Source organism: Crinia signifera, chromosome 5 (genome assembly GCF_055691185.1).
Source record: "Crinia signifera chromosome 5, ASM5569118v1, whole genome shotgun sequence".
In the NCBI taxonomy this organism is placed as follows: domain Eukaryota; kingdom Metazoa; phylum Chordata; class Amphibia; order Anura; family Myobatrachidae; genus Crinia; species Crinia signifera.
The window spans coordinates 222,259,194-222,285,546 of NC_139221.1; the positions used below are offsets into that span (position 1 = coordinate 222,259,194).

General features: G+C 41.3%; 1 protein-coding gene across 1 annotated transcript in view; it reads right to left on the reverse strand.

The window, feature by feature from the left end:
- ULK4 (unc-51 like kinase 4) overlaps positions 1-26,353 on the reverse strand; it is a 704,158-nt gene that overhangs the window by 414,145 nt on the left and 263,660 nt on the right. The window contains exons 24-25 of the mRNA XM_083188569.1: positions 24,835-24,956; positions 21,824-21,880 (exon numbers count right to left, since the gene is read on the reverse strand). Of these exons, the coding sequence (XP_083044695.1) occupies positions 21,824-21,880; positions 24,835-24,956 (179 nt within the window). The remainder of the gene's footprint in view (positions 1-21,823; positions 21,881-24,834; positions 24,957-26,353) is intronic.

Consider the following 26,353-nt stretch of genomic DNA (forward strand, 5'->3'; position numbering starts at 1 on the left):
TTTGCAGCTCAGATTCTGGTGGAATTTTGGTGGGTGCTATGTCGCATTAGCAAGACCCCCCAAGCACCAATACAGTGGAACCCCCCCACAAGTGACCCCATTTTGCAAACTACACCCCTCAGGGAATTCATCTAGGGGTATAGTGTACATTTCAAACCCCCAGGGGTTTCACCAATTTTGATACAAGTGGGCAGTGAACATGAAAAATTACATTTTTTTACACAAAAATGCAGTTCTGGCTCAAAATTTTTCATTTTCACAAGGAATGAAGGAGAAAAAGCACCCCAAAATCTGTGCCCCAATTTCTCCCGAGTACGGCAATGCCTCACATGTGACCAAAAAATACCAGTTGGGTGCATGGCAGGACTCAGAAGGGAAGGAGTGATTTTTGGATTTTGCAGCTCAGATTCTGGTGGAATTTTGGTGGGTGCTATGTCGCATTAGCAAGACCCCCCAAGCACCAAGACAGTGGAACCCCCCCACAAGTGACCCCATTTTGCAAACTACACCCCTCAGGGAATTCATCTAGGGGTATAGTGTACATTTCAAACCCCCAGGGGTTTCACCAATTTTGATACAAGTGGGCAGTGAAAATGAAAAATTACATTTTTTTACACAAAAATGCAGTTCTGGCTCAAAATTTTTCATTTTCAGAAGGTATGAAGGAGAAAAAGCACCCCAAAATCTGTGCCTCAATTTCTCCCGAGTACGGCAATGCCTCACATGTGACCAAAAAGTACCAGTTGGGTGCATGGCAGGACTCAGAAGGGAAGGAGTGATTTTTGGATTTTGCAGCACAGATTTTGGTGGAATGAATGGTGGGTGCTATGTTGCACCAATACAGTGGAACCCCCCCACAAGTGACCCCATTTTGCAAACTACACCCCTCAGGGAATTCATCTAGGGGTATAGTGTACATTTCAAACCCCCAGGGGTTTCACCAATTTTGATACAAGTGGGCAGTGAACATGAAAAATTACATTTTTTTACACAAAAATGCAGTTCTGGCTCAATATTTTTCATTTTCACAAGGAATGAAGGAGAAAAAGCACCCCAAAATCTGTGCCCCAATTTCTCCCGAGTACGGCAATGCCTCACATGTGACCAAAAAATACCAGTTGGGTGCATGGCAGGACTCAGAAGGGAAGGAGTGATTTTTGGATTTTGCAGCTCAGATTCTGGTGGTATTTTGGTGGGTGCTATGTCGCATTAGCAAGACCCCCCAAGCACCAATACAGTGGAACCCCCCCACAAGTGACCCCATTTTGCAAACTACACCCCTCAGGGAATTCATCTAGGGGTATAGTGTACATTTCAAACCCCCAGGGGTTTCACCAATTTTGATACAAGTGGGCAGTGAACATGAAAAATTACATTTTTTTACACAAAAATGCAGTTCTGGCTCAAAATTTTTCATTTTCACAAGGAATGAAGGAGAAAAAGCACCCCAAAATCTGTGCCCCAATTTCTCCCGAGTACGGCAATGCCTCACATGTGACCAAAAAATACCAGTTGGGTGCATGGCAGGACTCAGAAGGGAAGGAGTGATTTTTGGATTTTACAGCTCAGATTCTGGTGGAATTTTGGTGGGTGCTATGTCGCATTAGCAAGACCCCCCAAGCACCAAGACAGTGGAACCCCCCCACAAGTGACCCCATTTTGCAAACTACACCCCTCAGGGAATTCATCTAGGGGTATAGTGTACATTTCAAACCCCCAGGGGTTTCACCAATTTTGATACAAGTGGGCAGTGAACATGAAAAATTACATTTTTTTACACAAAAATGCAGTTCTGGCTCAAAATTTTTAATTTTCACAAGGTATGAAGGAGACAAAGCACCCCAAAATATGTGCCCCAATTTCTCCCAAGTACGGCAATGCCTCACATGTGACCAAAAAGTACCAGTTGGGTGCATGGCAGGACTCAGAAGGGAAGGAGTGATTTTTGGATTTTGCAGCACAGATTTTGGTGGAATGAATGGTGGGTGCTATGTTGCACCAATACAGTGGAACCCCCCCACAAGTCACCCCATTTTGCAAAGTACACCCCTCAGGGAATTCATCTAGGGGTATAGTGTACATTTCAAACCCCCAGGGGTTTCACCAATTTTGATACAAGTGGGCAGTGAAAATGAAAAATTACATTTTTTTACACAAAAATGCAGTTCTGGCTCAAAATTTTTCATTTTCAGAAGGTATGAAGGAGACAAAGCACCCCAAAATCTGTGCCCCAATTTCTCCCGAGTACGGCAATGCCTCATGTGTGACCAAAAAGTGGCAGGACTCAGAAGGGAAGGAGTGATATTTGGATTTTGCAGCACAAATTCTGGTGGAATGATGGTGGGTGCTATGTCGCATTAGCAAGACCCCCAAAGCACCAATACAGTGGAACCCCCCCACAAGTGACCCCATTTTGCAAACTACACCCCTCAGGGAATTCATCTAGGGGTATAGTGTACATTTCAAACCCCCAGGGGTTTCACCAATTTTGATACAAGTGGGCAGTGAACATGAAAAATTACATTTTTTTTACACAAAAATGCAGTTCTGGCTCAAAATTTTTAATTTTCACAAGGTATGAAGGAGACAAAGCACCCCAAAATATGTGCCCCAATTTCTCCCAAGTACGGCAATGCCTCACATGTGACCAAAAAGTACCAGTTGGGTGCATGGCAGGACTCAGAAGGGAAGGAGTGATTTTTGGATTTTGCAGCACAGATTTTGGTGGAATGAATGGTGGGTGCTATGTTGCACCAATACAGTGGAACCCCCCCACAAGTCACCCCATTTTGCAAACTACACCCCTCAGGGAATTCATCTAGGGGTATAGTGTACATTTCAAACCCCCAGGAGTTTCACCAATTTTGATACAAGTGGGCAGTGAACATGAAAAATTACATTTTTTTACACAAAAATGCAGTTCTGGCTCAAAATTTTTCATTTTCACAAGGAATGAAGGAGAAAAAGCACCCCAAAATCTGTGCCCCAATTTCTCCCAAGTACGGGAATGCCTCACATGTGACCAAAAAATACCAGTTGGGTGCATGGCAGGACTCAGAAGGGAAGGAGTGATTTTTGGATTTTGCGGCTCAGATTCTGGTGGAATGAATGGTGGGTGCTATGTGGCATTAGCAAGACCCCCGAAGCACGGTGAAATTATGAACCTAATATTCCATAGATGTGTGGTATATTTTAAAACACTCCTTTATACATAGGCCGGGTTTGTCGGGGCAAGTGTCACACTGGAAAATAGTTTGCTTTCTTATTCCCTTTTTATAGCAAACTTTGCACCTTTTTTGTGTCCTGCCCTTTTTTCCAGTGGAGGGGATTTCATCAGGAAAATGCTGCCCTGGTACAATACGGGGACCAGTACTAGAAGTACTGGGGCCCTCTGCCTGCTGGTTCCCAAATATTAGGCCCTTTATGACTTCCTCTTGAAAGTGCATAAATGTCCCCCTCTGGCCGGTAGAACGGAATAGCACGTAAGCGTTATACAGTGCCATCTGGATGATATACACGGCCACCTTCTTGTACCAGATTTTTGTTTTCCGCAGGGCACTGTACGGCTTCAGTACCTGATCTGAAAGATCCACTCCGCCCATGTACCTATTGTAATCCAGGATACAATTAGGTTTGGAGGTGTGGGTACTGGTACCTCGTACAGGGATGGAGGTGGTACTGTCTCCGTGAATTGTTGTCAGTATAAGGACATCCCTCTTGTCCTTATATTTGACCAACAACATATTTTCGTTGCATATTCCCCTGCTTTCACCCCTTCTCATTACTTGGGCAATGTGCGTTTTTGGGAGGCCTCTTTGGTTCTTGCGCACAGTACCGCAAGCTGCTGTACCTCTTGAACCAAGGGCCTTAAACAGGGGGATGCTGGTGTAAAAGTTATCCACATAGAGGTGATAACCTTTATCCAGGAAGGGGTGCACTAAATCCCAGACAATTTTCCCACTAACACCTACGAGGGAGGGGGGGCATTCTGGCGGTTCAATTCTTGAATCCTTCCCTTCATAAACCCTAAACCTGTGGGTGTACCCTGAGGTGCTTTCACACAGTTTATACATTTTTATGCCATACCTTGCCCTCTTACTGGGAAGGTACTGGCGGAATTTAACCCTTCCTTTAAAATGTATAAGGGACTCGTCGATACAAATAAATTTTTCAGGGATGTACACCTCTTCAAATTTGGCACTGAAATGATCAATGACCGGCCTGACTTTGAATAGCCGGTCAAAGGTGGGATCATCTCTGGGTGGGCACTGTGCATTATCGGTGTAATGTATAAATTTAAGAATTGTCTCAAATCGAGTCCGGGTCATGGCCATACGGTAAAATGGAGTACTGTACAGAACATCTGTACTCCAATATTGCCTAATTTCTGGCTTTTTTACTATGCCCATATGAAACACCAGACCCCAAAACGTCATCATCTCTACTGCATCTACAGGGGTCCACCTAGCAAATGATGACGTGGGGTTTTGAGCAATAAACTGCTGGGCATATAAATTAGTTTGGTCCACCATTAAATTTATAAAATCATCAGAGAAAAATAATTTGAAAAAGTCAATTTCTCTGAGACCTGTGGAATCAAATTGGATTCCTGGCATGGCCAAAAACTCAGGAACCTGGGGCTCAAAATTGTCTGGTGGTGGGGTCCATACGAGATCAATTATTGGGGGGGGGGGTCTCAGCTGCTCTACGGGGGCGTCTTTGAGGGGGTCCCTCATCACCAGAGGAGGAAGAGGAGCTTAAGGCAAATCCTTCAAATTCCCCGCTTGCATCACTGGCTGTGTCAGAGTCAGAAGCAAGCATGGCATATGCCTCCTCCACTGAATACATTCTCCTGGATGACTGGGAGGACATTTGGGAGGACATTTGGGAGGACATTTGGGATGCCATTTTTATTTTTGTGTTACTGGTAGTGAAATGTTTCAACACGTGTATAGTGTAGGGGGGGGTACAAACTTTATTTCAATCCGGGGGGTATGTAGTGTGTAGTATGTATGTAGTGCAGAAAAAAAAAAAATACTTTATACCAATAAAAAAAAAAAAAATGAAGGGGTTAAAAATAAAAAATTTAAGGGGTTAAAAAAAAAAAAAAAGGTCCTGCGCCAAAAATTGAGCACAGATGTTGGTCAGTAACGTCTGTCACTGAACAGCGCTCAAAGGCAACAGGAATTTGATCAAAAAAAAAAAAAAATAGATCAACCCTGTGCCGAAAAAGATGATCAGTGATGTACGTCACTGATCAGCGCACAGCGGCCACAGGACACCCACAAAATCACAGTGTGTGTAAAAAAAAAATTAAAAAAAGACCCCACAGCACACACACAAAAAAAAAAGGTGATCAGTGATGCGACACTGATTACCAGTGAGGTGCAGCAGGTGCACAACCTTTGGTGCAACTGACAGGTATATATATAAAAAAAAAAAACCTCTGTACCCCCAAAAAAGTTGCTGATCACCTCAGATATAGTGATCAGCACAAAAGGCGGGGGCAGCAGACACAAAATTTAGCACTCTCTATCACTCTCTGTCACTATCTCTCTCTATCTCTCTATCTCTCACTATCTATCACTCTATGACACTGCAGCAGCAGCACTGACAGGTATATCTATATATAAAAAAAAAACTGCGCCCCCAAAAAGTTGCTGATCAGTTAATTTATACTGATCAGCACAAAAGGAGGGGGCAGCAGTCAGTTATATAAAAAATATATAGCACAATCTGTCACTATCTCTCTCTATCTCTCTCTCTCTATCTCTCTCTATCTCTCTATAACTATCACACTGCAGCAGCACAAAATATAGCACTCTGTCACTAGGCCTCTCTATCTATCTCTCTCTCTCTATCTCTCTATCTCTATCTATAACTATATCACACTGCAGCAGCACAAAATATAGCACTCTCTGACACTATCTCTCTCTCTATCTCTCTCTATCTCTCTCTATCTCTCTATCTCTCTCTATCTCTCTCTATCTCTCTATCTATCTCTCTATCTAGCTAGTACACTGCAGCAGCACAATTTCACAGGAAGGCACAAGTAGCAACAGGATCCAGGAAGCAGTGATGAAGCAGCGATCAGGTAAGTATGGAGCAAGTATGGAGCAAGTATGGAGCAAGGTTCTGGTCAGTATGGCGGCAGGGGGGTACGGTGACCGCACTGCACGCTATTCCAGACCGGAATGGCGTCTGCAGTGCAGTCACCGTTAGTTTAAATCCACCTCCTTGGCTGTGATTGGTCCGTCGGTCCGACGGACCAATCACGGCCTTTGGGGGCGGGCGGGGTGAGGTGGGGTGACACCAGTGTCACCCTTACACCCCGCGGTGATTGGTGCTGTACTTTACAGCACCAATCACCTCTGATCCCGTGTCACCGGCGAACGTTATTCGCCGGTGACACAGGAAAACGCTGTGAATGGCTGTTCACACTGAACAGCCAATCACAGCGATCGCCGACGGGGGGGCGGCATCGCAGCCCCCCCTGGGCATGCACGGACATGTCTGCTGTCAGGGACAGCAGACATGTTGAAACTGTCACCGCGTCTATAGACGCGGTGACAGTTTAAATCCATGACGTACATTTACGCCATGTGTCGGGAAGTGCTTCCCGACCATGACGTAAATGTACGTCAAATGTCGGGAAGGGGTTAATGTAACATTTTACAGCTTTCATTTCAAGGCATAATACAGACTTTAACATTAGCCAGGACACTTCCTATAGGGGAAGCTATCAGGGCTCAGGGAGATTAAAAAATAGCATCAAAAAGAGTTACCAAATCACTGCAAATAGTGTGAATAATAAACAGTAGGCTCCAGGGCATTAATCTCACTTTTAATAAATAGGCACCAAAAATTTTTTTTTGCAAGCTTCAAAAGTACTTAAAAAAAGAGAGGCTACAGACCACAGAGACCCATATTCATAAATGTACAATAAAGACCGTAACTACTGGACCAAAATGAGTAGTTTGATAGAAACAGAAACTTATCAAACTTCATATAGTGCGCAAAAAGTATGACAGAAAAACTATTAATGTCCATATGAGAAAATCTAAGGCATTTTCTGATCACTACTTCTATAACAAGCTGACATATGTGGCCATTTAAAAGAACATGCAGCTTCAGTGAATTTATTATCCTTCTAGCATTTGTCATTTGTCCAAATAGGCCTGAGGAAACATGGGATCAAAAAAAATTCAATGTATCCCTATTTTGTTTTCAGGCTATCCAATTATTAATAATTTTTCTCACGGAAACGCACAAGTTCTGTGAAAACGGTGACTTTTTTGGTTGGCACCAGTCCCTTTTTTGCAGGAAAATATGACTGCTTTTAGGGATTTGTTTTTGCATGCCTGAGACGAATGCCACAACTAATTGGGGCTAATTGGACAGCTCCGACTGCATTTACCACTGATAATTTGATCCCCCAATGTAGGAACTAGGAGGGTAATTCTGGTTGGCTCGCTAAGCAGCTAAAGTTTGCTGCTTACAGCCCATTATCGCCGTCCATATATTACCGCTGTTTTGCTAATGGATGTTTTGCATAAATATCAATTAGCAGGGTAGCATGTGGGGCCAAAATAATTTGATAGTCGCCAACCATCAAATTCCTACCCGCCTCGCAAATCTATGTCAGCTGCCCACCCCCAGCAGACTGCCTGCGTCGCATGGGCGCACCCATTGATTTCGTGGGTACGCCCAAGAAACCCTGGGTGTTCACATGCGAATGCCCCCTGCCCACCTCCATCCCGCCCATCTTATGCGAGCACCATGGCGATTGTGAAAGTCGCCAAAGGTGCCTGCACAGAAACCCTGCACATGTGGATATGCACATGTGCAGAGAGAAACCATTGGTCCTCCGTGCGAACACGCCGTGGACCAAATAATCACAATGGCATGTTGATTAATAATTTTACAATTCATATACTTGAGTTTACCTTTAGGTGAATGCAGCATCTTGTACCACAGTACAGACAATGGCAGTTGTGTATGTAGGTCCCGTGATTGAGATGTAGGGTTTCACTGAAGATTGGCTTATTTATATATTTGTTATTTGGGAATTATGCTACTATAAGCATAATGCACCTGCAGCTCAAGGAATCAGATCTATTTTAGCTGATTGCTAATTTTTCTTTAAATTGCCTCAAATCAGCTCAACAAGAATTGCAAACTGAAGAAATAAATGGATTGATTACAGGTTTCAACTCATTTTAAAGTTTATACATAAAAATAACTCTGGAATTGCACAAAATTGGGTGATCTGGGGGCTATTTTACAGACACAGATCAGATATCTTGGTTTTGTTAAAGAACACGTCAAGTGGACAGAACATATTCTCTTCTCTGGAGTGCAAGCGTTCATATTTCTATAAAATTTGTACAATCTGATTTTTCTTTTCTGTACAACGTGTTTCTGTTTGACATTTTACATTTATACTGTATTTTATCATTAACAATGATGATGATACTGCCCCATTTATTTGTTCATATATTTTACATTCATATATGTTACATTATACAACTATGATCTACTACAACGTTTGCAGACACACTATAGCCAGATTCAACTTGCTGTGGTAATTACCGAATGGCTATTTGGCTTGTGGGAGCTATTCAATTACAGCATGTGGCATCCTGCAATAAGTTTACAGGTAGCCCTTACACAATTTTTTTTTAAAGCCTATGGGTGACTTGAATATAAATCGCAGGTGGGTGCTCTTATCACAGGTGCTGTGAATATGTTAGCCTCTAGCTCTTGGTACTTTTCCACAAATCTATGAGTTTATTCGTGTAAGCAGCAAGTTTAACGCACAACTCTTATCCCTGCTTGGTAAATTACTGTGGCTAATTAAATCCAGATTTATGTATGTTTCTTCAAATGCAATTTGATCGCAAATGTGTTCTAGAATTGTTGCTTTGCAAAAAATAACGAAAAACGACCTGCTATAAATATATTGTACATGTGTATGTGTATACAATATATCATACTGTATGTATTTTGTATTGAATATACTGTATGGAGGTAATGTTATAAAGAGAAACAAAGCGAGATTTGGCAAGTGCAAATCATTTACACTGCAAAATCAAACTGGTTTTGCAGTGTAAATAATTACGCTTTAAAAAATAAAAACTGGAGAATTCTTACCAAATCTCACTTTGTTTTCCTATATAACATTCCCCCCCATACAGTATATTCAATACAAAATACATACAGTATGATATATTGTATACACATACACATGTACAATATATTTATAGCAGGTAGTTTTTTACCATATCTCTCACTTTCTGATTCTCTCACCTTATTACATCCCCCCTGTAATTTTACATTGCTTAAACCTGTGAAGGGAACTGAAAGTTTTGCACCCCTAAATGCAGACAGGTGTTGAGTGGGTGGTGGGGAATGTGTTAGACCCTCTAAATAATGAAGATGGGAAATCTTTGTAGACGAGGTGTTAAAGAGGTAGAAGGCAGATCTTATATGATCTTATATATGATCTATTTTATTAAATAGAAGAGATGAAAACTGTGTTTGATGATGGACAAGGATTTCATGGGCCTCTACAGTGTGATGTAAACTTGATAGACCTCCAAAGGGATGATTTCCTATTATGGCTACTGCATCAAAACCATCTTGTCTGATGTTCTGTTAATGTAGAAATAATGCTGTATATGCAGTTCTGTGCCAAAATGCTACCAAGTGGCCTTTAAAACTGCCAAAGCAGTGTACATTTGTAAGATAGTTTTTTTTCTGGTTGACTCGCAAAGCTACACATTTTGCAGCTTTGCGAGTAATTTAAACACTGCCTTTCGCCCCCACGAACGCCCACCTGCCTCATGCATGCAAATGGATTTTTTGCATAAACATCCATTTGCAGCTTGCGTGCAGGTGCAAAAATATTTGATGGTTGCCGACCATCATATGATTTTGCCAGCACTCGCATATCTAAGTCGGTCTCTGCTGGCTTTAGATCTGCAGCACCTGTATGGGAAGAGGGCGGGCAGCTGACATCTGCTGATGTCAGCTACCCGCCCCCTGCACCCGCATCACTGGTGAATGTCCATGGGAACGCCCAGCCTTTTCATGGGAACATCCATGAAACGCTGGGCGTTCCCATTGGCGCGACCATGGCCCGGTACCCTATGCCCCCATACGCACTTCTGTAAGCGAGCGGCCAGTGAATAATCAATTTGCCGTGCCTGCTCACACAAAGAGGCTGCACATGCGCATAAATGCTTATGCGCATGCACAGTATCTAAATATAGCTCTGCTGTGCGAACGCTCAGGAAGCGAATCTATCAGAATAATCTGCATTATGTGCACCATATGTCCTAGTGGTTGCTATACATGACATTAATGGTAGAAATAAGCGGGGACAATTTAAGCTTTAATGCATAAGGCTATTCAATTTGAGTTCCTTTATGTTGCCTGTAAAAAATATCTGTTAAGCTATAGAATTTGGGATATACTTCAGGCGCTAATGCAGTCCATACAAATGTGCGATCAGATGCAATGGGATGTCCCATCGCATCAGCACCCGGTGTCGCATGCCATCCTGCGATGGACATCTGGTACTGGAAGAGGGGTGGTGTGAGGCTGTGTAGGTGGGACCGGAGCTGGGGACCATGGCGGTGGAGCTTTCAGGCGGCGGGACTTGTCAGCAGCAGCAGTGAATTTGAAACACTGGGACGGCCCTCTGATTGGCAGAGAAGAGCTCTCTCTCAGCAGCCTCAGCCAATCAGAGGGCCGTCCCAAAGTCATCTGCTGCCACCGCTGAGTCCCGCCGCCTGAAAGCTCCTCCACTCCAGTCCCCGCTACACAGCCGCTATGCCTTCCCTGCTGCTGCTTCGTCCCTCCGGTCCCCAGCATTACGGTACCGGCTCCCTGCCAGCGCTTAGGTACCCATCCCGGCCCCGCTCCTTGAACCTGCTGCTGATTGCATTCGAGCAATCGCATGTGGTTAAAAAGCACATGCCATTGCTCATGCAATTCGAAAAATATTATGTGCAGCTCATAATATCTATCGATGCGACATTCGATAGCATGCTTGCGCATCACGTCGAATGTCAGCTTAAAAATGCATGCAATCATTCGATTTATCGGCCAGATGTGGCCGAAATCGAATGATTGCATTCAATATCTCACATATGTATGGGCAGCATAAGAGTTAATTGAATAGCCCCAGAGATCAACTAAACTGCATTAAATTACTTGAATTAACAAACTGAATTTCCCCTAAATTGTGATAAGAATATAAAAACAAACAAAGAAGACTCCAGAATGGCTAAACAGTATATAGGAAGAAAAGAATGCTAACAAACATATATATTTTAAAGAATCTAATGGGCGATGTTCTGCCATGAAAGTGTGTGAGTCAATGGAAATTGTCTCCAAGCAAAATATGGAAGTTAACAAATGCCAAAATAGGGGATGAAAGAGTTGTTCAAAGATGCATTGCTTACATCTATATTATTAAGTGAGGATCCTAATCTCTAAGCATTGTGGCAATAAACATGATGCCAGACACTTTCACATAAATCATGTTTATGATATTCCAGTACGGAAAAAGAGCATCACCATTATTAAATAATATATCACTGACATACTCCCAGAGAATATAGTAAGACTACACAGTATTAGTTTTTACTTAGAACACATTCTCCATCTACCACATCGAAGGCTATCCTTAGCATTACACTATTTGCCATTCACAATAAAAAAGAACTATGTTTTATTTAACAAATTACCTTTTTGTGATATGTCTCTCTTGGTTAGCTTCAGAAATAGGAAAATCTGTCAGCTTTACCAACAGGGACCTGTGCATGCTGTCATCTTGCTCCCTAATTCACACTAGTCTGTCTATAATTAATGTATATTCTCCAGCAGGTACAGTATCTTGACAACAGAGATTCTATGATTTAAAATAAAGCAGTTATTTGTGACACAAGCCTCCAGAACATATTGAGATGCCACATACATTCCGAACAGTCTGTTGTGCTTATTTGTTGGTCTACATCTTGATTTTCTGCAACTTGTAAAAAGTTACAGCAGATATCTGTGGCAACACAGATAACCCTTCTTTCTAATTGTGTTTTTTTATGGGCATTAAACAAAGTATACACCCTGGGATTGTGCATAATTAAGCAGAACAGTCTTAAATGGCACCGAGACTACTGCAAAACATATATGGTACTCTACCTAGATGGGAGAAGAAGAACTTTTAACGATCTTCTCTAAAAAACAACTGTGTCCGAGCAGATTCCCCAGAGTAGAAACTTAGAAAGAGATTTCTGATTATATAATCTTGCTCTTCATTCTCTAATAACTTCCCATTGGGATTTACACACAAGCTATGTTTCACTTACAAAGGAGTCTGTTAATGGTCTCTGGCAAGTGCTTACTATTTAAAATATGTTTGGAGCCCCAATGGTTTACACTGTTCTTTTTCTGACTTGAATCACTCTACTCCACTGAGACAGACTACAGATAACCCACAGGATATACTTTATATAACACAACTAGGAACTGGGAGAAGAGAATTGCTGGTTACTGGGTCTTTACTGTATATCGGAGACGAATATATTTACTTAGCAGAAGGAACTTCAAATCCTGGTCTCCTCACACAAGCAGGGAAAGTTGCCAATATTTTATATTACTTGGAGCAACATAGCAACATAACTTTTTCTTGGTTGCTCAACACAATATTTAATTATGATTAGTCTACAGCTGGTTACAAATTCAAGCTTGAAAACACAGATGAAGGTTACAAATTCAGACACAAGGCTATATACAAATCTTACTGTTAAAGAGTAATGTTTCAGTAATACAGGATGAGTATCCCTTATCCAAAATGCTCCGGACCAGAAGAATTTTAGATAACGGATTATTCCGTATTTCAGAATATTTGTATATTTCAATTATGTATCATTAGGTATCTTGCATTTACAGATGGAGCTTTGGCCATGTTCGCAGGGGCTGGCGATTCTATCGCCAGCCCCCGCCATCCCGCCCTTAAAACTTAAAACCTACTTGGGAACTTAGTAATGCGTAACTTCCACACTCTGTAGCACTTCAATTTTAACTATGCTTTATAACTTATTGAACCACACAAAAATATATTTCCATGCCAAGTAGTCAAAATTAGCAGTTATATGTGTTAGGAGAAATTTACAAAAAAAAATGTGTCTCTAGCAAGAAAATGAAAGGAAGTCTATTTTTTTCAGTACAATCCATTCTGGGAATTGCTGCTTTGGTGTTTTTTTTGTAATTGCAAACCAATTTGTGACCTGCTCCACACTGGGATGTTTATGGGGTGTATTGAATGTGACCAGAGGTCTTTATGACGAGGATGGCTTGTTTTCAGGGAGGATCGCAGAAAACAAGCCATCCTCACCATTTAATCCCTGTGCCAGCTACTCACCCTATTCAATGAATCGGGGGAATCCTCGTTGTCAGAACACAAAGTTTGCGGCTAATGCAGGGAGCACACGGGTGCAGGGGGGGTTCAGTTAAATACTAACCCGTGTCACAGCTTGCTAATGCAGGGAGCACACGGGTGCAGGGGGGGTTCAGTTGAATACTAACCCGTGTCACAGCTTGCTATACCCCTATGATTTATGGTAGGTTACTAGAATAATCCTAAACAAACAAAAAAGTAAAAAAAAAAGAAGAAAACAGATATAGGGCCATCATAAAATTTGTGTAATTTTTTTTCCGACAGTATTTTTATTTTTTCATTCAATCTTATTCTACCCCCCCCCCCCCCCCCCAAAAAAAAAAAAAAAAAAAAGAGAAGAAAAAGAAAACAAACCATAGTATTCCTGAAAAATAAAAAAACTCCATTCGGTTAAAACTCCATTTGACGTTTCATGGCCTCGTTTTCACAAGAAAACAAGGCTACTTTCAGGGATTTTGTTTGTCTGCCAATAAGGCTAGCCGTTGGCGATATAATTACCCGCTGCACATTATTAATGAATAGCCCCTATAGGTTTTTGCTTCAAATTCTACATGTATTGTAACATGTAGTTTGTAGCCTATAAGAGAGCACGACTCATACAGTATGTACCTCGTGTTTATAATGGCACGTACCTCAGTACACAGCTGGTATATTCATATTCAATCTACCATTTGCCCTACATTTTCAGTTCTGTCACGACATAATGCATAGGGTTTATTGAACCAAATTTCCAGTTGGGCCCACATACCTATCCTCAGATTGAGTCAAATAGCTTCATTAAGAGTGACATGGGCTTCAAAACATTAATCCTAAATTCCTAGTGCACTACATGCCTATTAAAACACAAAACTGAGGAAAACGTATCGCAATCTGTGACCACATAGCATAATCCAAGATAAAAAGGCAACCAGGTCTGATATGAGTAATTTCCACCGTGCATTATATACAAATTCACACTGTGGGGCAGATGTATTAAGCCTTAACAAGAGATAAATAAAAGGGTGATAAGGAGTGATAAACGTCCAGCCAATCACCTGCTATCTGCCATGTTACAGGCTGTGTTTGAAAAAAGTCAGTTAGCAGGTGATGGGCTGGATGTTTATCTCTCTTTATCACCCTTGCATTTATCTCTTGATAAGGCTTAATACATCTGCCCCTGTGTTACATACATATAAACAAATTAATCAGTGCAGTCTTGTGACTATAAAAATGCACACTCAAAAATAAATAAATAAATATACCCCACTACACTGCTCAACACAGCTTTCTTTTACCACAGGACATACCAAAATATATTAAAGATCAATGTACTTTGCTTCATCTCACAAAACAATCCTCTAAAGCTAAAAGTATCTGTCAGTGACTCATTTTAACACACGATATTGTGAAAAATGTAGGTCATTTAGTATACAAATGTGTCTCGCTACAGCTTTCCTGTGTATAGCAGCTTACTGTAGCAGGATCACGATGTGTACCCATTGCGACATGCCTCGTGCGTTCGCATTTCTGCCGTCTCGCATTGAACTCAGTATATGCATAGTGGGAGCATGCCATGAGTTGTGTGCTGCTGACACATCTGTAGATATATTGCTCCCCCTTTCTTGCCAATGAGTCATGTTAACTTCAGTATGCTGTAAGTAATCTCAGGTTACCCAATGTGAATGAAATAGTGTTAATACTAACTGATAATTTTCATTTTGTTTGCTCAGTATTCACTACTGAGAGGGGAACAGATCGCATTTAAGTTGCAGGGATATTCAGAAAAATGAAATAAGTACATTTTACAGAAGAGATGGTTCGAAAAGTATTCACAACATGTATTGATTCAAATAAGGAACCTATAATTGAGTCTATACAGTAGGTTTTGTTTGTTTTTCCTGTGAGGTATTGTAACAATATTATGAGTGTCTGTATGAGAATGAACCTGCTTCTCGTGGGCATAGCTTTAGACAAATGAATACTAATAGAGTCTATCATGAAAGGTTTATATACCTTTGAACCTCATTGCACTTTAAGACTTATGATAACTGTTTTAACATAGGTGAAACGCCTAATGATTAGCTTTAGCATCTATGCATATTTGTGCGTTTATGATGTCAGCAAGTCACATGGTTGTACTGAGGCTAAAAATCACACCCTTCATGCATTTTATCACTGCTTTTTATGTATAAACTATTCATCCAAGGCCAGATTAAAAATGAGGCATATGGCAATATAAGGCCTTCAGACCTGCATGTAAAAATAGGCCCATTGTTATGATGGCAAGATGATGTTCAGCCTGCCCAGTTTTCAGTTGGCCATAAAACATAGTGTTAAACTAATATTTATATGATGTCATTTCCCTGTTTTTACATATTTATGGAGACACAGAGGCTGATAGTGGAGGCAATATACAGGTACATACCCACATGGTCCTGGCTACACCGAAACAACACTGGGCCCAGCTCCTACACTTGAGTCCCTTTATTCATTTTAAACCCCAAGCCCTATTTCTGCCAAAATCTTCATAATAATAATTCAAGATCACCAATTTAAATAAATGAAAATGAAATTATTTAAAATGTGCTAATCTATGCAGTGAAGCTATTGTACTGCTGAGAATATCTCAAACTCATATTGTAATAGCATGTTTTTCAGCATGGTCGATGACTCCTAAAGTCATAAAATGAGGCAAAAACATTATAACCTTTTAATATATTAACCTTGTAATTACAATAAATATATTTAAGGATTTTACATTCTGATTTTTTTTATTACAACCTCATTATATAATTGATGTTACAAATATATCCAGACTTTCCCATCTTGCAGCCAATTCTACACTTGAGGCAACTAAATTGTAAATTAAATTAATCAGTTTTCTTGGAATCAAAACCCCAAGGAAAGTGCACACATAAAAATTAAATCAACGGAAATCGCTTTATTTTCTTGTACATGGCATATGACAGATTTTACTGAACCATTACAATCCCCTAATTATCATAACAGACACAGATAGCAATGTTCCTTGATGTAATCTCTTCAGTATTCCCAGATTAACATTGTTATGATAAGTAAAGAAGACATCTGCAATATCGCACAAAAGGTTGATCACAAACACTAAGGGGAATATCCTATTAGCAGCTGTGATTCCCTGCTGTTAATAGGTTCAGCCGGGACTATCCTATTAGCCACGACACTGGTGTCTCTTCTACCTTTACCTGCCTGAGGCAAGTAAAGCAAAATCTCCAATAAGCAGCAACCAATCTTTTTCCTCAATCGCTGGTCCATTTTAGGCAGATAAAAAAGGCAGATAAAATTGGATACCGCAACAATGACCAGCAGTCAATAATTGCGATATCCAGTTTGCCCCTCTCCAATCCATTCTTAACACCGCTGCTAGGCTCATCTTCCTCTCCCGCCGCTCTACCTCTGCTCTACCTCCGCCTCCCCATCTGTCTATCTCTTCACTGGCTACCCATTCCTTTTCGAGTTCTCTTTAAACTCCTCACCACCACCTACAAGGCTTTCTCCTCCTCCACCGCTCCCTACCTCTCTTCACTAATCTCTATCCACACCCCCTCCCGTCCTCTTCGCTCCACCACCGACCGCCACCTGACCTCTAACCTAATCACCTCCTCCCACTTCCGTGTCCAAGACTTCTTTCGCGCTTCCATCCTGCACTGGAACAACCTCCCGCCACCCATCAGGCTTTCTGATTCCCATACCTTCTTCAAGCGCTCCCTCAAAACCCACTTCTTCCGACAAGCCTATCCCTCCTCCTCCTAGCCTCTTTCGCCCCTCCTATCCTGCCTACCCTACCCCTCCATCCGATCCCATCTGTTCCTACTTATCCTATTGTTTTTCGTTCATCCACCCACCTTCTTTTAGTCTGTTAACTCTTATGAGTAGGGCCCTCCTTCCTCACGTACTCACCCTACCTCTTTACCTCACCAGCGCTCCTGCCCTGTTCTTCCCTTCCTCTACTTCATCTTCAGTCTCCTCGACAATTTCGACACCTACTTCAGAACTGATGCTTATTTTAGTTCTAACAGCTATACCCTTATTTATGCTGTATTTTATCAACACACCCTGTACGTTACCTTGTAATTTGTTTTTTGTTTGTTATGTACGGCGCTGTGGACACTTTACTACTACAAATATTAGGCTGAAGAGGCATCGGAATAATAGGATATCCCCCTAAGGGGGGTATCCAATTACCTGTGGTCATTTTAAATCGTAAACGGGGTTGCAGTGTTTTGAAGAGAAAATGTGTTTTTTCACCAGTTGATCTAATTGGATAGTCCAATAAAAAACATTGGAGAAACTCCATTATTTTATCGGGGTAATAGTATACCCCTATTTAACACTTTTAGTGCCAACATCTCTGTTAGAGAAGCGCAAAATATCCGTTAAAAATGCCAGCGTCACTCACATTTGTTATATAAATTCAAATAAAATATAGTGTGTAAAATAAGATTATATTTCCTATATAAGTACAGGTCATTATGATATTATGACAAATACAAATGTTTGCTTGGCAATTTTCACACCAATTTTCACAAATCCACTTGTCACACAAAAGGGTTAAATGTTATAAAATGAAAAATATAAATAAAATATCTTTTTTCAGATTTAAAATAATATTTTACTGTATTCTTGTGAAAAAGATAAAGATTAAGCGAATCCTGAAGCCCAATTTGAGAGATTTTTATTTCCCCCCGCTGGAAAGCAGGACAAATAGATATGTGTAATTTTTAATGCAAATATGTTAAAACTTATCTAGATACTGTAGATAGATCTAGCTCTGACTGATAATAGAAATATTGGGTGACATTCTATGGGATGAGATGTGTGTTTTTTGGCGAATATTAGTAACAAAAATGGCGACATCGCATTTTTCCTTGAAATCGCATATTTAATAGGATGCGCTAAGGGACGGATATCGCATATTATGTGCGATAACTCATGCGAACTGAAAGTGTGGGGGAAAAAATCGCATTTTTATCGCATCCAGATGTGTTCGTACAGAAAAGTATATAAATTGCTTATTTAATGGGATGCGTTTTCGTAAATCGCACTTTTAAGGTGTCTAATAATCGCACTTTTTTCAGACCAAGTTCTGTTGGGCGATTTGCCCCAGAACTCACTTTGGTCAAGTGCACAAATGGTTAATTTTAACACAGGTGCCCTCAATTTCACTCAGAAACACCCCTACATATACCCCAATATCATTAAGGACACCTGTGAGGGTTTGAGACATGGAGATTTTGCAGAGTGGTTTGGAGTTGCTGATTTGTGATGTGGCCCATTTGGAGGAGCTCCGCAGGAGGGAGGAATCTGCGCAGCAGATCCAGGTAGCCCCCCGACTACTGCATACCCCACGTATGTATCGTGCTCGGCTGTACCTGGACTCCCTCTCGGATCAACAGGTTGTGGGGATGTTTAGGCTGAACCGCAATAACCTGTTGGACTTATATGAGCAGGTGAGAGATGATTTGGACCCTTTCGGGGAGGCAACTCTGCAGTGTCTGGGCTGCAGAAATTAATGTTTACCCTCAACTATTTGGCCACAGGCTCCTCTCAGTCTATGAACTCATGGTCCTTGGGGGTATCACAGCCCACTTTCTCTAAGCATTTGACTCAAGTGTTACTTGCTTTAAAGAAGTTGTGGTGCACATACATCAGATTCCCACATTCTGAGTTGGAGTGGCAGCACCACAAGGTGGCTTTCTATAGACTCTCAGCATTCCCTCACATGCTGGGAGCTATAGACTGTACACACATTGGCATTAGGGCACCGCACGTGCGGGGATACATCTATGTCAATCGGCGTGGGCGGCACTCTTTGAACGTACAGGTGGTATGTGATGCTCATCTCAAAATCCTAAGTGTAGCAGCAGGCTTCCCTGGGAACTGCCATGACGCCTATATTCTGAGGCACTCAGCCCTCTGTCACTCCTCACTCTGCCACCAACACCTCTTCCTCTGCTCACACTGCCACTGCTCCTCTCCATGCTCCTTACTTCCCATCAAAGAGTGAAATGGCGCCAGTGCCCCTTTATATATGGGGTGTGATGCATAATGGAGGGGACAGAGGTGGCCAAATAGGTTAGGGGGTTCTTAGTCATGCGGAGACAGTCTTGTAAATCGCACTCCGGTTGGTCCAAAACTCGCACATGACCGGCGGAAGAAATCGCACTTTTATGGGTCATAAAATCGCACCACTTCACCGCAAATCGCACTACATCGCACTTTTCAGCCTCCAAATCGCATCCCATTAAATATGCGATTTATTACTAAAAAATGCGATTTGAGAAAGTGCGAAGAGCGGCGATGGGGAGCGAGATAAAAAAAATGCACTTTTATCTCATACCATAGAATGTCACCCATGGTCTCCCAGAACATTCAAAAAATTACCAAATATGACAATGCTGATGACAGTAATCAGCATTGCACAGCAGGTGGGGCCACAATGCAACTTTGGTGGCAACCCGAAAGTTGGCAAATATGGTATTGTAATGACCCACTAAATCACACAACAACATTATCCACAACTAAAAATGTATAACCTAATAGCAAAAAGGAAAGAGACACACAGCCAGCTACAGAAAAGAAAAAATACTTAGAATAGAAGCAGTGGGGCATATCTCAAAAAAGTACAATAGTAAATATGAAAACACTAAAGGTAATGGCAGAAGAAGTTGAAGTATTAGTGAATTGTTCTGAGATTAAATGTGTAGAAGAACCAATGTAATATCACAAACAAGATACATCAACCTTGTAAACAATAAAAATAAAATAATACAATTATACTTATATGTTACCATTTCGGGGCTGGCACACCCCTTTGTCAAGGTGCAGGTTTATAAATCAAGAAGGAGTATGAAGAAGATGACCTATTAATCTTTGGCAAGGAATTTATCCTACATACTATACTTTTTATTAGGGGTATTCAATTAGCAACAATCATTTTTCTTGTTAAAAAAAAACTGTGATTTTTTTTTTTTACGAATTGGTCACTATTGAGTTAAAGCTTGTTATTTTCTGGAGAAAAATTACTAGTTTTCATGCAATACCACATAGGATCCTGGATATGTACTGTATCTGATCCCATGTATTATTATGGCTCTGAGAGCTGCTATTGGGGATTATGCTTTGCATGCCTTTGCATTGGTCTCAAACTGAAATGAGATGGACACATAAGTTAAAAATTAATGGACTCAGTGGAAATTTCCAGATAAAAAACAAACAAAAAAAATTGTATGCATTTTGCTTTTTTAGCCATGGACTATTTTTGTCCTGGTTTATGAATATAAATCAATCTTTGAAGCTTTTACAATTTTTATTCTTACTGCATAATCCTTTAAATTGCTGCAAATACATATTTATTTATTTTAACATACTGAACTTTATATGAAACATTGGATTTAAGGATAAATTATCCGCAAGGACAAAACTCCCATTTAAAATATTACAAAAGTGGACCAAGTATAACCAAAAGATGCGTGTCCATTACAAAAATGTTATTGATCCATTCTTCAAAGAAATAGTAATGAACCACCAATCATAGAAGAATGGAGGCCATCTTACTTCTGGGTCCAGTATGACAAACTGCCGGTCCCCGTTACAGCCTGAAAAGAGGATAAAGTTGGCTACAGGAGCAGTGGGGGTATTATAAGGAGTTAGGGTATTTAAAGGGAACTAGGAACATTAACCAGCTTGCTTCTGATGAATGACTGTGTACCTGAAATATGTAAAAATGGCAAAATAGTGGGTCCCGCTATGGACTAACTGCTGCGACTTCCAAGACCCTGTCTATTGTTGTGACCTGTAGTTTCCAGGACCATTTTGATCTTCCTTAAATTTTCTATCTGGCTGGGGTTGGTGCTGTGATCTGTGGAGCAATCTGTTCCAGGGGAACCCCGCACAGGGTTTGGATTGACTTATTTTTTAACTTCTGAAGAAATAACTGTACTACAGAAAGAGAGATTACTAATTGTGGGAAACTGTGAAGCCAATGGTTGTGGAGCTCACATTTTTTAACTAATACCTGAACACAAAATGATTGGTTCAACAGCTGTTGATTGTACACTGTGAAACATTTTGCAGAATAAAACCAGAGAGTTAGCAGCTTAACTGTATGATTGACCTGTGTATGCACAAATAAATATGGACTCCACACAATTTTTGATCCTAGGTATTGTTAATAGTCATTCATGTACAGATCACAGTAATCAAGAGATCATGTACATGCTTCTGGTAACCATATACAATGCTGCAACACTTTCATTTACAGTCATTTTTTGAAAGTGGAATTACCTAAGTATATTTATCACATCCAAAACCACACAATCAAATAATTAGATGCTAACTTACAAGCAATGTGCCAAAGTTGCATAGGAAATCCTCAGTGATGACTTGAGAACGAAAAACCTTTCCAGAAAAAAAAAAGGTAAAAAAATTAGAAGAGATTATGTGAGATGTGTGACAAATGTGACACTCCAAAGAGTTGACATATATAATGAACAGAAGAGAGACCTGAATCAAATCAATATTTGTTATGACCACCCTTTGCCTTCAAAACAGAATCAAATATTCTAGGTACACTTGCACAAAAGGATTTTGTAGGATTATAGTCAGGTGTATGATTTACCAATTATACCAAACAAGTCATAATGATCATCATTTTCATATGTAGGTTAGACACAGTAATAAACAGAAACTGCTGTGCAGTAGGCTTAAAACTGAGCGATGAACAACAAAACTCTGCTATAAAGGTATGCTTTCCTGTCAAAGGTCATACACTATGGCAAGACTGAACTGCAGTGTCTGCAGGCAACAATTCAGAATAGTGGTTGTTCCTTGCATGTTTTGGGCTGCATTTCAGCAAATTAAGTTGGTGATTTGGTTAGAATTAATGGTAAGCCTAACGCTGAGAAAAAAAGGTAGATATTTAATCAGCACGCAATACCATCAGGGAGTTGTCTGATTGGCTCCACATTGATTCTACAGGGACAGGATTGATTCTACAGGGGCGTTGGTGAGGCTGCGGGGACCCATACAACAAATGTCAACAAATGTACAACAAATGTCATTAATAAATAGCGTCATCATAGTGTTGTAGAAGTTATAATTGTTTATGTTTTGCAGACATTAGTAGCGATCTCCATGGTAACCACCCGGATGTGTAAGAGTCACAGCAGAGATATGAAGTAGCTTACGGAGACCGGAAGTTCGGGGACACCGACCAGGCGCTGGGAGCGACAAGGAGTGAGAGTCCTTTGGTCACCCTGGCAAACGACTGGGTTAGAGCGCTATACTTCCGCCATAACAGAGACTCCAGCATGTGACCGGAGACTCTGGGAGGGAAAGCCACTGAGACGCGGAAACGTCTGGCTGGTTACTTCCCTTTTTGCACAGGTATGTTGCCTTGATGAAGGGGTGAGCTCTTCGAAACTGTTGACTGTTGATCCATTAAATTTCAGTTTTTTTCACCGATCTGGAGACTCAGAGTGCCGCTGTTTCTACGAGTACTATGTGTTTCAGGCTAGTGGCCTGTTCAGATTGCAACTGAGCAAGTTACCCCAAGGTAGAGATGGGTCGTTTGCGAATGAACTGCATCTTTTGAACAGATCCCATTCAAGAACGAGTGAGCCGCTGATCCCCAAAAGGTGATCCGTTTCAGTTTCGTTTTACATTACAATGCATTTTCTTGATCTCAGTATTGCCACCTGTGGCAGCTGAGATGTACTACCTCTGGAGACTCAGTACAGTGCTTTGACTACAAGTGATAGAAAGATTAGCTGCTGATGCCAGGGATGGCCATCGGTGCGGACACCATCGATGGCGATTCTGCACCCAGCCATTGATCAGTGTTTTTACTTGGTCATGTATATTCCCCCTTTTCTTTTAAAGCGAGTTGAGGATCCGTTTAAAAGATCTGTATCTTTCTACTGAGAGATCAGTCGCGACCCGGCTCAGCTTAATGATCCTTTTTTTGCCCGTCTCTACCCCAAGGGGGGTCTGAGTACTGGCTACAAAGAGTTTGTGTGTGTGTGTGTGTATATATATATATATATATATATATATATATATATATATGCAATTGTGTTAAACTAACTGCCTTGTTAATCGCATCTAACACACACGCCATCTGTAAATTAAAGTAGATTGTGTTAGCCCATCAAAATATTTAGACATGGCAATAAGTGTTCTATAATAATATATACAATAATATACAGATGGAGTGGGAGACATCTTTGGTCGGCGCTCGCCAGATCCCTTGCACTGGCGAGCGCCGGCGATAGAGACTGGGACGCGTGTGCGTCTCACATGCACGTGCGTCCCAGTTTCCCGTCTGCGCGGGGGGGGGGGGGGGCGCGGAAACCCTGTCCGTCTCCGCTTCAGGGAGACGGACAGGGTTGGGGGGGGTGGTGCAGCATGGCGGCGAGGACCCGGGGCAACCGTTGGTGAGGCTGCGGGGACCCGGCGGGAGCCCTGTTGTAAGGCGACGCACGCGTATCTCGTGCGCGTGCGTCCCCTTATGGTGGCTGGCGGGGGATGGCGACTCGTCCGCCATCCACTGCAAAGATGTCTCCTGCTCCATCTGTGTATATATATATATATATATATATATATATATCTGTTTTTCAACATGCCCGCAGAAAATAAGTCTGACATTATGCTTTGGTTGAGTGAAAACGTAAATCAAACCTACAAGGAAATGATAGACAAAATTAATAGTGACAGGCCCTAGTATAGTGGATTTGTTATGGTGCTAGTATAGCCGACGTGATGAGAAGTTTCATATGATGTGCAATATATTTACTGGCAAACTTGAAAGAGAGGCTAAAATTGGCGTTTTTTTTTATAAAATTTAACAAACATTTAATAAACTAACTTTAACAAAAACAATATAGCAAACAGTTTTCGCAAGTACAGGTTGAGTATCCCTCAATGCTCCCACGAGCATTCTGGATAAAGGATTGTTATGGTTTTTGGAATAAATGTTTTTTTAAACATACTTACCTTCCCCTGGTAGTGCCCCAGGCACCATCGGCGTCCACGTTGCCCATCGGCGTCTCCAGCGGTCCCAGGAGTGCATTGAGTGAGTTCCCAGGCGTGCCGGTAATGTCACCGGCGCGCGCGCACTCAGGCAATGCACTCCTGGGACCACTGGAGACGCCGGAGAGGATGCTGAAGGCCTGCTGTGGACGCCGGGGGACTTGGTAAGTAATAAAAAAGGGTCAGGGGGGTGGGGAAACACACAAAAAAAATTTGAATTATTCCTAAAACCCACGGTTTTTGGAATAATTTGGTTAATAGATATACGGATATGGGATACTCAACCTGTAATATAATTATTAAAAAAAAGATATTAAATGTACCTGAGATGTTACAAGATGAAGAATTATTGCCATATTAGGAAGGAACACTTTCAACTGTTTAGACTGAATAGTTGATGGATGTTTACGTCCTGACACATTAGACAAGGCATTGAGAATATCACCTGCAAGACAAATTATTAGCACTGGAAAATTATGCTGAAATCTAATATTTTGTAAATGAACATACCATGAGAAAATGATGTGCTTTTGAATTAATCTAATATATGTACACTCAAGACAACAAATATGTGCTATATACTACCGCACCACATCAATAACTAAAACGCTTTATCTGCAGCAATTAAAAAATGTGTTTCACCTCAATACCTCAAATATTGCCATGTCAGATGATTAATGATGGAGATACTGGTGTCATGGCACTAAGTGTTTGTTGACTTCATTGGGACACCTTGGGATAGCTGTATGTACTGGGGTGTGTTACAAACGACTGTTGCGGCTGTCGATTAGTGACAGGAACGCTGTGTCATTAGCTGGCTGCTTCAGGCTACTGATCAGCCCTGGAAGGTAACGTTTCAGCACTTGGCTGATATGCACTGTGTCAGGTGCTGTAATCATGCAGAGTTCTCTGTGGATGGCAGCACTCAGCTGGTTCTAGTCAGCTAATCAGCTCCTTATAAATAGGATTATTTTTGCTCAGTCAGTGTTGGTGATAGCTTCATGTAGGCTGTGTCATTCTACCTGGGAAACTACTTGAAAGAGTCTGTTAAGAACTTTGAAAATATGCCATCTGGCATCCCCTAGGAAAATCTTGTCAATTTACAGCTCCAAGATGGTCCTATGCCGATTCAGTCGGGGAAGATTCCAAAGCGAATATTAGAAGAAAGATTCACATTTGTTTCTGTGCTTGTATGAGAGATTCTACTAGGCAAACTCTGGGAATGTTTGTTCCTGCCTAATCTGCTGGAGGATTAACAGCTCCAGAAAGGTCCAGTGGATTCTATTCCAGAAGATCCCTTTTATTCTCTGGAAGAAAGTCTCATACAGTATGTGCCGCTTCTGTGGTGAAAGATTCCATTTGAAAGGATTCTGGAAAGACCTTATGCTGCGTGTCCATTGGAGAATCCTGCCGTTATCTCCAGGAAGGTCCAATGGATTCCTGTTCAAGTAGATTCTCTGAATATCTGGTGGAAAGATTCATCATAGTTCCAGTCAATGTTTTGTCCAGATCATCTGTCATCTCTGTCTGTCCTGGGATTCCTGTCACCAGTCAAGCTAAGTCCTGGTTTAGTTATCATCTATTCCAGTTGTCTTGCCGTGTCCTGTTATATCTGTAGCAGCCAATGACTGTGATTCAGTGATTGTGCTTAGTCCTTCTGGCAGATACCCTATTTACCACCTTGAAGGTAATCCTAGTGACTAGTTTATAGTTACACCGTCAGCAGCTTTATTGTGGTATTTTCCTGCAATCTAACAACACCTAGCGGTTCTTTGTTGTATAAGTATCTACTGCCTCAATTACACCTGGCGGTGGCCTAAGTGCTGGAGTGTCTGCTTGCAC